General features: G+C 41.1%; 1 protein-coding gene across 1 annotated transcript in view; it reads right to left on the bottom strand.

The window, feature by feature from the left end:
- NOX3 (NADPH oxidase 3) overlaps positions 1-5459 on the bottom strand; it is a 59594-nt gene extending 54135 nt beyond the window's left edge. The window contains exons 1-4 of the mRNA XM_027079294.1: positions 5303-5459; positions 4590-4685; positions 4363-4473; positions 3277-3361 (exon numbers count right to left, since the gene is read on the bottom strand). Coding sequence (XP_026935095.1) covers positions 3277-3361; positions 4363-4473; positions 4590-4685; positions 5303-5350 — 340 coding nt within the window. The 5' untranslated portion in view covers positions 5351-5459. The remainder of the gene's footprint in view (positions 1-3276; positions 3362-4362; positions 4474-4589; positions 4686-5302) is intronic.
- Between the last annotated feature and the right edge of the window lie 9005 nt (positions 5460-14464).

Here is a 14464-nt window from a genome sequence, read left to right as displayed (position 1 = left end):
AGGCAGGCATGCAGGAAGGCAGGAAGCCAAAGGAAGAAGAGTTCCTGTCACTGCATTTTCGGTGATGCCCTTGATTATGGATACCATTGTCTGCCTCTTCCCTCCTCCACCCCAGCCTACTTTCACAAGGCTCTAATTACATCCTTTAATGATTTGACCAATTAAAGCCTGCAGTTCAACTTACAGGGGAATGGATGAGAAATTAGAGGCTGGCACGCAAACCTCGATGTGGACGCACTTCTTCCAAGGTTACACACCTCTATTAAGCCAGTCGGCTATTTGAAAAGCAGCATCATGGGCGATGCTAATAAAATAAGCACGGGGACATTTTCAGCTGCTCCCAAGTGAATACACCGGAAGGACAAAATGTGAAAAGCAAAGGTATATCTATGAAACCAGGGCTTAGCATTTTTTTTTTCTTCTAAAAGCACCGTTGCCAGCCACGTTTTGTAGTTAATGTGAAATGTAGTAATTGCTTTGTCAGGGTCTGGGAGAAGCAGAGAGCGATCTCCCCACCTTCCCGCCTTTGCCTGGAATGGAAACAACCGCAGCACCGCTGGTTGCCATGGAGGTGGGAGAAGAGGGGCGCTCTGCTCTCAAAAGCAGTCAGACCCTGCTGGCACAGCCCCAGGAGATGTTTGGAAGCTTGGCAAACAGTGGGGACTCAAGCAGAAGAGGGCCAGAGAGAATACCTGATTCTCTCCAGGGATCTGTGAGGGAAAGACGGAGGAGAAAGAGCTGCCTGCTTTGTCTTGTCATAGCAGAATGCGAACTGATTACCTTGGATGACTGACGTCATTCTGAACCTCTTCACTGCCCACTCTATCTTTCGTCCACCCCAAACTGCTCCCGGTTCCCTGGGAACTCCCGCACTCTCATATCTTGTCTCTTTTTCCAGGAATTCTCTTGATCTCTTTTGCCTGCTAGCTGACTTCTCTGCTCATCCTCAGGTTTGACCAATTTGTTCAGGACCTATTGTGTGCCGGGCCCAGGAAAGCCAAGAGGCATAAGGCACAGTCGCAAATTTTAAGGCGATGAGAGTCTGAGAAATAGTACTATAGGGCAGGAGGTGCGGCTGGACCCGCAGGTGAGGAGGGCCAACAGTCCAGACCTGGAGGCTCAGAGGAAAGCTGGCCAGGCAACGAGTCCTGGGTACAGCAACCACTTACCCAACGAAGAAGGAGAGGATAAGCATTTTGGACAAAGGGAATACCAAGAGCAAAGGCACAGACTGCTCAGGGACCGCCGGGAGCTAGGGAAAAGCAAAGGGGTGCGGTGAGAGGTGAGGGGAAGCACCAGTGGGCGGGGCTTGACGAGCGGAGCCTGCTGGCCCTGTTAAACCTGGACCTGATTCTCTTTGCAATAGCCACAGTGAATGACCTTGAAGTCTGTCGGTTTCCTAGAGGTCCACTCCTGACAACTGGTCTGCGCATCTTATAAGGATGGATAGATTGGATTATTGTTCTTTTAATTCCACAGAGGAGGACATAAGGAACTTATCCGAGATCACACAACCCATCACTAGCAGGGGTATAAAATAACTTGGTTATCTGATTCTAGTCAACTGCTGTCCCTATGAATTATACTCCATCCTGAAAACATTACTGACTGTACCAGTTTCAGACGGTTACAGCTCCTATCAGGGTATCTTGCACATGGGCGGGAGATATTCAGTACACATCACTGATGCAGGTATACTATTGATATATGATTCCAGATGAAGAAATATACATACGCAAAGGTTTAAGGAGAAACCTATTGTATAATACATATTTTCCTTTATCCTTTGATTTCTTTTTTGATTGTTTTGATGCTGTGGGTTTTTTTGTTCCTTCTCTCTGTAATATCTTTGTAACTTTCTCTTAGAGTCCAATTCTGCCTTAAAGCTATTGCAGAGTGATCATATTCTTCCTGCCATTGTACTGTGTTTTATCTCCTCTTTTAATACAGAATTAAAGATTCTTAAGATTTTAAAGGAAGCCTAGAGATTCCTTGAATTCCTTCTCTGAAGTGCTTTTCAAGGAGCAATTTGGATTCCACTAGGCACCTCCCCCAACAGGGAACTCAGCACTCTCAGGGGACCCTCGTTCTAATTTTAGATAATTTTCAAGGTCTGGCAAAGACTTGCATTTCTGAGCTGAAATCTGCTTCCCTGAGTCTTCATCCCTTCCCGCATTCACAAAGATTATTGGCACCTACATATACTCAGCGCTATTGCAGGCCTTGGAACACAAACATGAATTAGCCCTGTTCCTTGTCCTCCATCCCTTCGCTAGTGTTCTCTAAGACATGATGTATTTTTACGCTTAAGTCTTAACAAACTCCAAAGACCTTTTGCAAACGTTTCCGGGGTTGGTTTAATCTGGCATTGAAGACAGCCGGTAGGGAACTCTCCCCACACATCTCAGCGCACACCCGAAGTTGTGCTAATTGGCACTGGGGCACCGTCTGTCATGTCCTGTTGCTTAATTAAACCCGCATTTGTTTTGAGTGTTCTTTTTACTCTGCTATTTTTTATGCATGAGAGGATAAAAACAAATGAGAAAAACGGTTTATTGTTAAATTAGTTTGAGGGAAACAGTCCTGAATCATAACTCTTTATTGTTCAGATAGCCTTTTATTTCAATGTCTTTGTCGCCCAACAAAACCACAAGCCAGTTGGTTATTGCCCCTGTTCCTTTCTTCCTCACCAGAGTTTAACCTTAACCTTTGATGCTAATTTCTAGTGCCTGTATCTTGAATTCTCTTGTTTTCTATTCAAGAAATAGTGATAACACTTTATATACCTATAAAGCTTCATATCTTTTCAAGATCCTTTTATATCCACTAGCTCAATACTGTTCAGAACCTTGTTCACATGATCTTGCTTTTCTTTTTTCTTCTTATTGCCCATGATACCATTTGATAGTCGTTTTCCTACGACTGAATGGGACTTTGAGTATAGGTCAATTTTATTTCTGATGTGAATTATATTGACTAACGAAGTGTTCATTTTTCAAGTGGGTTTTTACCATGGTATTATCAACAAGCTTAGTTATTCACAAATGAAAATGAAGTTTCATAAACTTTTCCTTGACAAACTGAAGGCTTGGTAGGGAAGACTGCATGAGTATAAATCAGAAATTAAAAAATCCATTTATATAAGGTTTGTATGGTCAGATGGAAGGCAAAGATTTCTTTTACCTAAGGGTGAGTCTTTGGCAGGGAGGAAATAAAACTATAAAGTGAATGGGAGGTATTATAAAATTAATCAGGCAATTAATAACTAGCACTTACTTGCATTCATGGCTATCCCATAGGCAACCAGTTTGTGGAATTTGAGGTTTTTGTCTAATTGCCTCCTCCATGGTCCTCTGAAGCACTAGAATAACAAAAATTAAAAGTCTTATTCAGGGAAAATCATAGCAATAACAGTGTCATAAGAGTTAAGAAAGCAAGACTCAGGCCCTGTCTCTAAATTACTGAAGGTGAGGCGACATGACACAAAAATTAGTGGCCATTAATTAAACAAGCAAAATCAAATGGTTATTACTGGCTTTGCTGAAATTTCAACTCAATAAAAGTGACTGAGTTAGTAGTTGCCTGGCTATAAGCCAAAACTCTAGAATAAACCTGCTAATAATCACGCCTCAGCTAATTTAGAAAATGAAGATTATAACCATCATCCTCAGTGACATGGTTTAAGTAGTCTATAAATTATTCCTTACTACACCAAGAAAGGCTCTATATGCATCTACAACTAACTATTCATAAAATTATGAAGATGATTATATAATAAATTATGTAGTCTAGAAGGGTTATTGAAGGTCTTATTTTTCTGTACAGTGCATTATTCTGTTTGGCAGGAAACACAGGTAAGCACCCAACACGGTGACATCTACATAATTAGGAAATACCCCAATATGTCTGGTAGGGGCTAAAATTTACATACTAAAATCTATGTACAGTGACTGTGTTTTCCTGGGCTGAAAACTCAGAGAGATGCTTCTTGAGTGCATTTGGCTCATCTACTTATTTAGCTCCTTTTAATCAGAAACTGTAGTAATTCAAGCTGTTATAATACTTCCATCTTCACGAGTCAGGTCAATCTTATTAGCTCTTCTTTTCCAATGAAGCAAATGCATCAGGGGAAGGTTGAGCAATGAGTCCAATGTCATGTAGGGAGTCAATGGCAAAAGCAAAAGACAAATCAGATGTTCCAATTTCAGACGTTCAGTTTTAGTCCTTGTGTTCTCACTACAGAGAAACAGACCTCAATCTAACCAGGATTATTGGGAATTTCATAGTGAAGTACATCTTTGTTTTCAATGACACACATTAGATCATAACAACTGAAATTATTTCAGATAATTTAATACTTACACTACTTGTCCCTCTCATGAGTGAAAGGAGGTTTCGACTGATTGGTAACAGAATTAGCATGCAGTTAAAATTCAGGCACACTGCAGATGCTCGAGCCCAAGCCAGTGTTGACTGTCCATACATAAACACACAAGAAAGAGATACAGTGAAAACAAGGAAGCCGGGGAAAAGAGAATGCATTTTCTTTCTGTATTGATAATTAATGTGTAGTCCCCAAATCTACTTACACCCAGAATAACTCGTGTATAAAGGAAAGACTCTTCCTCTTCGTACCAACAGAATGTGTCAATAAACAGATATAAATTTACTCCCAGCCATGAGAGCTAGAGTAGAATGAAAAAAGAACCAATCAATACTGTCTTCAAACTTTTCTTCTATTCAAAATCACTTGGGGTTCTTGGGGTTCTTCTTTTAAAGTGAAATGAAGAGCTTCTCAATATCAACCACAATATACAGTACTTATTTCTCATAGATCAGTTTTTTAACAGTGATCGTACTGGTAAGAAATTGTTAACTTTATAAAAAAAGACTTTAAACATATATGGGTGTATTTTAAGGAAATTAATGAAAAGTACAAAACCATCCTAATCAACATTGCTATAACATTTTAAGTCAATAATGTCAAGAAGGAGGAAATCTTTAAAAACAACTCAGAAAGTACTCTGGAAAAATTCCAATTTCATAGTCTAATTCAAAGCCTTCATTCGATTTAGAGAAACATTCATACATGATGCAAAAGCAAACTACTTGACTTTAAAAGTCATGACTTACATGATTCTGCAAGGGTAAATTAAATATATCTATTGAATGTTTTCTAACAAGTTTTAGTCCTTTAACCAGAGCAATACTTGAAGTTATTTCATATCGCTCTACAAGTTATCCTAAGAATCAAGACATTCAATGTATATATTTAAAGTTAAATAACAAAAATGATACTTACTACTAATATGATGGAGAGACTTTCATTCAAAATCCAGCAACCCATCATGACAGCTTTGCTCTTTTGCTGTCAGCAAATTGTTTCTTTCATTCACCTGAACCTGGACGTTGTAACCTTACCCTTAGTAAGGGCTTCCCTGCTAAGTTATTTTGTCTTTCCGTCTTAGGAAGCACCTACTGGGAGCAGCTCCCGAGGAATTTCTAATTAAGGACTTCTCGCCAAGGGCACATCTCCAAGTTGACATGCCTCCTGACCTTGGTGAAAACAAGGCAAGTCTCTGTCTAATGATTCCTTTCTTCAAAGATTTCACAAGCAAAGAAAGCTCGTTTTATTAAATTAGCCTCATGTACTTTGTACCCCATTCGTTTTCTACATGATTGCAGTCAAGATGATAATAAATCCTTATGTAAATTTGAAGAATAACCTAGCTGCTGATGGCTGGATATTTTTATATCAAAAATATAGCAAAACATTTTTATAGAGTTTTCTCTATTTAGTTTCTTTACTTCCTTTCTCCCTCTTTGAAAAAAGCTTTTTATAGAAGACATAGAAGAGCGGGTAAATAAATATAAGTTAAACAATCTTTCAGAAGATGGTGAAGAAAAAAGAAAAGGATCTTAAAAAAACACAGATGGAAGAATTTTCATAAATTTAACATGTGGCTATGAAGAATAAAGGAGACATTTTTGTGCGATTGATGGAGTAAACCCTATTTTCTTCCTAATCCCACTTGGTGCACCCATGAGGTCAGTGAGAATACTCTTTCATACCTTAGTGATCCCAGGAGTGGCTATGCGTAGGCCTGGTCCATTCTCTGATTTTGTTTAAGTTATAGTTATTAAACAGTGACTATGGTTGCTCTGGTAGGCAAACTTGGCCCACCTGAAGCAAATTTTTGGCTAGTTTTGACTCAAATATTTCATTTAAAATTTTCAGACAATTAAGATGAAAACAGGAGGAGATTTGAATCATTTGAATAATTGCTTAAGCTTTCTGCATCTTCATACGGTGAATCTATTTAGTTATCCTAAAAAAATTAAAACTTTGAAAAAACCTGTCGAGAATAATAATTATGAGTATTCATTGACCTAAATAATAAGAGTAATTCTAAATCCTAAATCAATATCCAGGCACCAGGTTAAGGACTTTTCCAGTACTGTCCAATTAAATCATACACTGACTCACTCTATGAGGTAGGTTATGATAAGCCCCCTTACACAAAAGTGGAAACAGGCCCAATGAAGTAACTTGCAGTAGGGGCAGCTGGGACCTCAATCCAGTTCTCTCTGATTTTAGCATCTTCAGTTTTAACCATTACCCTAAACATTTCTTTTTTCCCCACAAATACACAATTTTATTTGCTATTTTCAGGGGAAACTTAGGCATGAACTGTAAGCCGATAAAATATGGATACTTAAAGAAGTACAAAAGTAAAAATATCCACTTAGAATAAATTTTAGTGAATTAAGTCTTGATATCTTTAAATTAAAAAAAAAAGCCACAAGCCTATGTATTATGTCAAGATCACAGCAGCGCCCCACGGGCCAAGAAGGGGCCGCCCACGCCTGCGGGCTCCGGGGAGGGCGCGTCAGCAGGGTTAAGTGTGCCCTATAGAAAGGTTGCTATAAACCAATGAAGCCAAACATTTAGCAACATACAACAGACCTTACAAAAAGGAGGAGGCAAGTCCTAGGTGCTGCAGAACTTGGTTCATCAGGTAATATTGGCAAATGAGAAGAGGGCACAGGCGAGAAGCCTCTGGAAGCCTTTGGAGCCAGACCTGCCTAGAAGCCCAAGGTCAGGTAGCAGAGCTGCCCTCCGACCCAGGTCCCCCCCGGACTGACAGGCCGCACGACCAGCCGAGGAAGGTTTCAAAGGAATCCTAGCAGCGCCAACGTCATGTAGGGGAGCAGGGCCCGTGCAGGCTGTGTCACCAACGCCCCAGATACATCAGGGAGATGTGCATAGTTACACAAGAGGACTAGAGGGCCCGTGCGAAAGAGATGTTTGCGATGTGCTGTAAACGTCCGCTTTGCAACGTGACCCGGAGTTTCGGCTCCAGAAACTGCACAGACACCCCGCCCTGACCTCCATCCCAGGCCAGACCAAGGCAGGAATGGGCGCCAGGTCCCCCGAGGCCCCGGGTGGGTCCGACGAGGCAAAACTTGTACCTCCTTTTAACTAACTTAACAGATCAGCCCCAAAGGCAGCAGGACATTCAGGCATTTCTAAGAAGTAAAAGAAGTAAAAGCGTCCACACAGGGAAAGGAAGGATGCGCAGGGCTCTCGCCTGGAAATGACAAATGGAGAAGCCTCGATTGTTCCGGGCCGGGTCAGGAAGGAGGCCCGGGAAGCACTGAACACGCGGAGGCCAGGAGAAACCACCAACCCATCTCATCGAGGAGGCAGCGCGGACCCCCTGCCCCGAGGACCAGGGCCTGGTGCTGCCAGGGTGAGCAGCGGGCACCCAGAGCCCGGGGCCGGGGCGCTGCTGCCACTGCCCACCAGTGTGGCCCGGGCTCCGTTACAGTCTGTTTATGTAGCACCAGGAACGCTGTCCTTTCAGCTATCTTCGGTGATTAAAAGGGTCAGTCAGGAGCGCCCGGCCTCAGGCCTGAGCGGTCCTTGGCGAAACCAAGCGGAAGTCCCTATGGGGACGCCCACCGGGGCCTCCTGGGTGGGGACGCCCGGCCTCGGACAGCTGGCCCCGTCCCTCGCCGCCCACCTCCAGGGCCCAGGAGTCACACCCAGACCTCTCTCGAGAAATTGTACAAAGCAGGTTTCTTCTCACAGCCAGTCTTCCTCGACATGGGGGACCATTGCATCTTGGGAAAAGGTAAAACATTTCTAAAGCTGTGGATACTGTCTTCCTCACATCCTTCCTTGAACCCCGTGCTTACAAAATGGTGGCCTTCTCGCAGGGCTCCCTGCTTGGGCCGTCGAGGGAGTCGTGCAGGTCCTGGGAAACCCCGCAGAGGAACCCACCTGTTCTGCACCCCTGTCGTTGCAGGAAGAGCCGGTGCTGCTGCTCGGACCTCCCGCCGACGGCCTGGTGGGCCCGGTCTGCGGAAGCTCCGCCCCTGGAACCTGGAGCCCTCGGTGCACATGCGTCACCCGCAGCTGTGATGTTTTGCTGTCTCCTTCTCTAATTCTGTCCTTTGCAAGTTTTACTAGTGAGGTGATATTGTAAAATTCCGCTCCCTCTGCAAGGTCTTTGTGAATGACCAGTGTCTCGGGGAGGGCACCACGGGCCGAACTAGCTGGCGTCTCTGACCATGAAAGAGACACCTGTTTCATGCTTGTCTGAGTCCGGGTCCAGGGGGGCCTGGCACAGACGGTGCAGGAAGGATTTCGGATCCCCGTCACAAGGCCTGAGGAGCGGCGCCTCGGCCGTTGAGCAGGACACGCTCTGGGGCGGTGCCGCGCTGAGGCGCAGAGCCCCTCCCCGAGGCCACCCCAGCCCCGCCCCTGCCCGCCCCCAACCCCGCCCCGAGGCCAACCCCCAACCCCAGGAGCTCCCAGCGATTCTCCTCCAAGATGGCGGCAAACCCCAGCACAGCTCCCTAAACATCTCCTTTTATGAAGTACTAATAAATGGATTTGTGCATCAAACACACTTAACATACAGTATAAATTGCATTCTTGTAATCGGACACATTTATGTCATAGGAATTAATTTAATTTAGTTAATAATTAATTGTGAATAAACACAGTCCTCCCTCAGTAAATGCAGGGGATTGGTTCGAAGACGCCCTCGCATACCGAAATCTGCGGATGCTCAAGTCCCTTATATAAAGTGGTGTAGTATTTGCATATAACCTATACTCATCACCCTGTATACTTTAAATCATCTCTAGAGTACTTATAATACCTAATACAATGAAAATGCTAGTAAATAGTTGCCAGAGTGCATCAACTTCAAGTTTGCCTTTTGGAACTTTCTGAAATGGAAAAAAAAATTTTTTTTTTCAGTCCGTGGTTGTTGAATCCGTGGATGTGGAGCCTGCAGGTACAGAGCACTAACTGTATGCTGTTATATGTGATTAAGTATGCCATCTATTTCTACATAATGCCGATAGGTTATAGAGAAATGAATATATGTTATCCTATTTTATTAACCATTTTCTTTTTAATTCTCTATATAGGAAGATGTCTTTGACATGTTGGAGACTTGCAGACTCAGGGGAGGAACTGTATCTTCCAGGGTTGGCTAATTCCTAGCGATAGAAAGCAACCTGCAGAGAACAGCCTTTGATATGCAAACCAATCAATCTAGAGCCCATTCCCCAAACTTCTCCTGGATCAAACTCTCACACACCAATCTAATGTTCTCTTTTCCCTAAGTCACCTGAGGGCCAGATACTGGACAACTAGGCACCACTTTTCCATCCCAGAGCCTATTGGAATTATTCAGTCTACCCAATCCTAAACTTGCTCAGGTTGCCCTCCCTGTCTCACCCATTCATTCCCACAAAAACCTCAATAAAGGCTCTGGCTCATGCTCATCCCCTTTCTCCTGCCTCCTGACTGACCCTGGTGCTTCCCTATGTGGCCCTGTGTGGTGTGTGTGTCCCCTCCTCTTGGGAACTCTAGGTAAGAAACTCTTCTTTCAAGGCAGACGTCTCCATGTCTGTCATCTTACCATACTTGGCTGGAACAAATCCCAGGTACCTTTTAAAACACCCATATTTCTAACCATTTTGAACTTTGGTATCAGAAGTTAAGCATTTTGATGGATGGGTGAGCTTTCTCCTTGTCACCCAGACCTGGCTGTGTTACCTCTTTTGAGCCTCAGTTTATACATTTGCTTAGAGAGGTTAATTGTAATATCTACCTCGTGAATTCAACCTCATTCCTCCTCCACTTTCAGTCCCCCTAACCAAGGCACATACACCCACACAGTTATAAAACACTCACACTTATGTGAGATAATGCTTCTTTGGGAGAAGTTTTAGAGTAGCCACAAAAATTAGCAAATTTGCTTCTCTTTAGAAAAAGATATCATTTTTGTAAGGAACCTTCCCCTCTAGAAACAGATAAAAATACATGTATTTTGGCAGCATTAACCTGAGGTAAGCATGCAGCTAGTGAAATATCCTCAGTAGCTTTTTTAACAGTGAGAAATAACAAAGGTGTAAAGTCTTCATATTCATTTCTTTAAGCCAATAATCTTCCATGATGAGATGATTTGTTATTTCTGAAGTGTTTAGGATTTACATGTCTTAGAGGCATTATTCAGTTGGGTTATAAAAATTAATTCAGAGAGACTACCTCCAGAATTTTATACTATCTTGTCTATTTTAGATTCAGTGATTGTCAGGAAGAGTTGGGCTTTTCTAGCCTTCTGTATTCTTCACACAGTGTTACAAATGAGAGGCACATATTGCTGAATAATAATTGTGGTCACATTTTTGTTGTTAATTGCTTAGACTATTTCTAGTGCTACAATAAAAATATAAAGGCTTAGGTTTAAAAACACATCTTTGCATGCTCCATTCTTATTTCTAAAATGTGACGTGTTTGTTCCTCATTTTGAATATGTAAAGATACTTTGTGTTAAAGTGAAGCTATTATTCATTTATAGTGTAAAAAAAAGGCTCATAGTTGTATTATGAAAGTATAAATCATGATTTAATTTCAGCACTTTTCTTTATAGATTTTATTTTTGTAGAACTTGCATGATATTTAGTTTACTCATGTTAAAAAATATGTGACTTTCAAATTATATTCAATTCACTCAGAACTCAACACTTGTTCAATCGATGGACATACCTTTTCTTCTCATCTTCTCTATATTCACACATAAGAATAATCTGTTGACATCACTGGTTGGTTTACAATGTTGGAATCAGATTTTATAAAACACAAGATATCATACCTTATATCACACACCCACATACAACTCAGTTCAGCCTCTGGGCTCCTCAGAAGCACTCAGTTTTGATAACTAAGATATTGTGGCTGCGCTCTTTATTTTTAATTTACCTGGTGAAGTTCGAGGATGCCTATCATGCCCCAAAATGTCTGCCGCAGTTTTTACTTCAGTGAAGAAATCTGTACAGATCAGAATTTAAATCAGAACTATCTGAATCATCTCCCAAGAATTGGGGCCAAGTGAATGGAGTTGCACCTAAGCAGAGGAAATTGTACGAAATCTACTAAAATGATATAAATGCTCAGAATTTGATCTAGTCTCATCTAATTGTTTTTCGTTGCTAATACGTTGTGTCCATTTCATTTTCAGACTTTTCTCAGAACAAATGAAGTGAAATCTGCATTGTGTGTTTCTAAGGCAGATACAGTCTTTCTAATTAAATGGATATCCTCATTGGTTCTTCCAGCTCCCTACATAAAAGATGTGGGTTTTTTCCCTTGTAAAGATCACCAACAACAAACTTTCTATAATGGAACAAGTAGGAGGGAAACCAAACAAATACGTTTACAAAGGCAGGTTAATTGCTTGTATGTATGACACAAACTCCCTGCTGCCCACAATACATTCCTGGACTGGATTTGCTGCATTATATTTTTAGTTCTTTTTAGTTTCTTAGTTGAACAGTTGACCAAAGAAAAACTTTGATCCTCAAGGGCAAGATTGATCATCTAGTAGCTTTTGCTGCTGCATACTAAAATCTAAGTTTCCTGTAGATATAGCAGAGTTCACAGAGCATAAAAATAGCATTGCCAAATTTCCTCTTCTAAGCCTTGAACATGTTTTTGCCCCTTTTCCTAAAAGCATTTATAAACAACTAAGTATTAAAGTGAAAAGAGGTGAAAAAAAATTAAAAAATACAAACACATATATCTCAGGTCTTTACATAGTTATTTTGAAGAACATTTGTTGTGAAAATTATGAAATTCTGTTAGATAAATCATATGTTGAATAAATTCAACTTTTTAAAGAAAAAGTAGAATAAAAGAAAAAAGAAAGGCCATGCATTGAAATATATCTGATTTTAAAATAAAATTTAATTAAATATATCACCAATACCCTACCTTTTCTTGTATTTTTGTTTTAGGAAACATTATGCTCTCTTAATGTCATGTAAAAATGGCTTGTTTCACAAACTTTGTTAACATTATCCAGTTCAAGCCTTTTTTTTCCCACCTAGGCATAATTCTTTCATTTATCCAAGTTTCATAATTTCAAATGAATACTTACTGAGACCGCTGCGCGCATCTCATGATGCTAGGCACAGAGGGTCTTACAGTCTGGTGAATAGTGAATAGTCCCCTATTTAGAAGCTTAGTGTAGCAGGGAACATGTGCAGCAACTAAAGAATCATTTAAAAGTGAGTACATCCTGGAGTGGTAGAGATTGTCCACCTGAGGGTCACTGAAGCACAAAGAGATCTAGCTGAAGGATTTACTGTAGGGAGAATTCTCTCTAGATGGGGATCAATCTGGGTTTTGCCAAAAATTATAGGGGCTTCCCTGGTGGTGCAGTGGTTGGGAGTCCGCCTGCTGATGCAGGGGACGCGGGTTCGTGCCCCGGTCCGGGAGGATCCCACATGCCGCGGAGCAGCTGGGCCCGTGAGCCATGGCCGCTGGGCCTGCGCGTCCGGAGCCTGTGCTCCGCAACGGGAGAGGCCACAACAGTGAGAGGCCCGCGCACCGCAAAAAAAAATTATATAACGTGAAGAAGAGAAGGAGGCAAATAAGTTTGAATTTCTATGTCTCTCAAAGGGTCAATTTGAAAAGCTCCCAAAACATCAAACAGCAAAAGCAAAAATTACTCCTGCTTCTAGTCCTTTCTGTGGTTACCTCTGATCTGGTTGCTAAGCCCAGAGGGCTTTGTGCTTTGTTTGCCTTCATCTTCCCTATCACTCACATATGTTTGCAGCACGTTTCATCTTTACATTTACTGAGTCACCTAAAATATTTCTGAAAGTCATTTGGAGAGCTACTTCTTATAGGGAACGGATGCTGGGTAGCCTCAGGATCATAGTTCAAAAGCAAGCAGAGTGACTAACTCATCATTTCTTACCCCCAAACTAAGTGGAACAGTTCAAAGCCTCCTGTTTTGCCAGTTTTAACTTTTTGGTTTAGGAATCCGGTGAACGTCAGAATTATCATGCTTTTTATGTGTTTTATATCATACCTAGCATACACTGCAACTTAATAAATGTTAAATAATAAACACAGAACCACATTCATTTCTCTTCTTCCTAAAACATAAGACAATTCTGTACAAATCCCTACACAGATACAACTGCAGGATTTTCGAGCAACGTTTTTCCTTAAAGTTTAAAAGTGAGAGGAAAGTTCTCCTGTCTAGGTAGTGAATTATTTAACTTCTAGTTCAGGAAAATTTAAAGTTTAAGAAGGCTAGTCTAGAAATCCCTTCTTTGCATATCCAAGCTGTTCATCTCTCAAAAGTCAAAGTGGATGCCAGAATTCCATAGATTTCATTTTTCAAGATGAACATTCATATTTGAACATATTTCAAGCCAGATGGTTTACAGTTCATGTATTTGTTGCTGTTTTCCTGCCACAACAACTAAATATTGAAGACACATATTTGTGATGAGGAGAGCACTTCCAAACCATCTCTCCTGCTGCTCTTTCACATTGCATGCTTCCTAATCCCCTGTGTGCTGCAGGGAAAGTTTCTGAGGCATCAAGCAGTGGATTACATCCTTTTGATTTAAAAGACAGGGGAGGGGTGAAGCAACATAAAACAAGCTTCCTAAAAACAAATATTTTTTTGTAACAGCCATGAATTTTCTGGTAGCAAATAAAAAAGCAAATGAACACCTATTGAAATATTCTGTTTTCATGATCCATTTAGACAAGCTGGAGAGTTTACTTTTAAGCCAAACTGTGGGACTGTTTGATCAGAATTCAGAAAAGAACAGAAAGATGAAACAAAGGTTTTGTATTTTTTTTTTTAAATAAAGCCATCAGATAAGAAAGTATTAGCTGGAGAAAGCATTGTACATTTGTTCTGAAGGATGCCAATGTCACTCAACAAGCACAACGGTATCTCTCTTCTAGGATGAAATGATTTGCTGCTCATTCGTCATCTCATGTGCAATTTGTTATTATTCTGCTCAGCTATCAATATTTGTATTATTACAACATTAAAGATTCATTTTGTTGACAAAGGACTCAGTTAGGAAGCTGAAACATAATAATACAAAAATTTAAAAAATGGAAAAT

Source organism: Aethalodelphis obliquidens, unplaced genomic scaffold (assembly GCF_003676395.1).
Source record: "Aethalodelphis obliquidens isolate GAN/ISIS:26980383/991018 unplaced genomic scaffold, ASM367639v1 scaffold3, whole genome shotgun sequence".
Classification (NCBI taxonomy): Eukaryota; Metazoa; Chordata; class Mammalia; order Artiodactyla; family Delphinidae; genus Aethalodelphis; species Aethalodelphis obliquidens.
The sequence above is the reverse complement of the archived record's forward strand: the minus strand, read 5'-3'. Positions and strand labels throughout refer to the sequence as shown.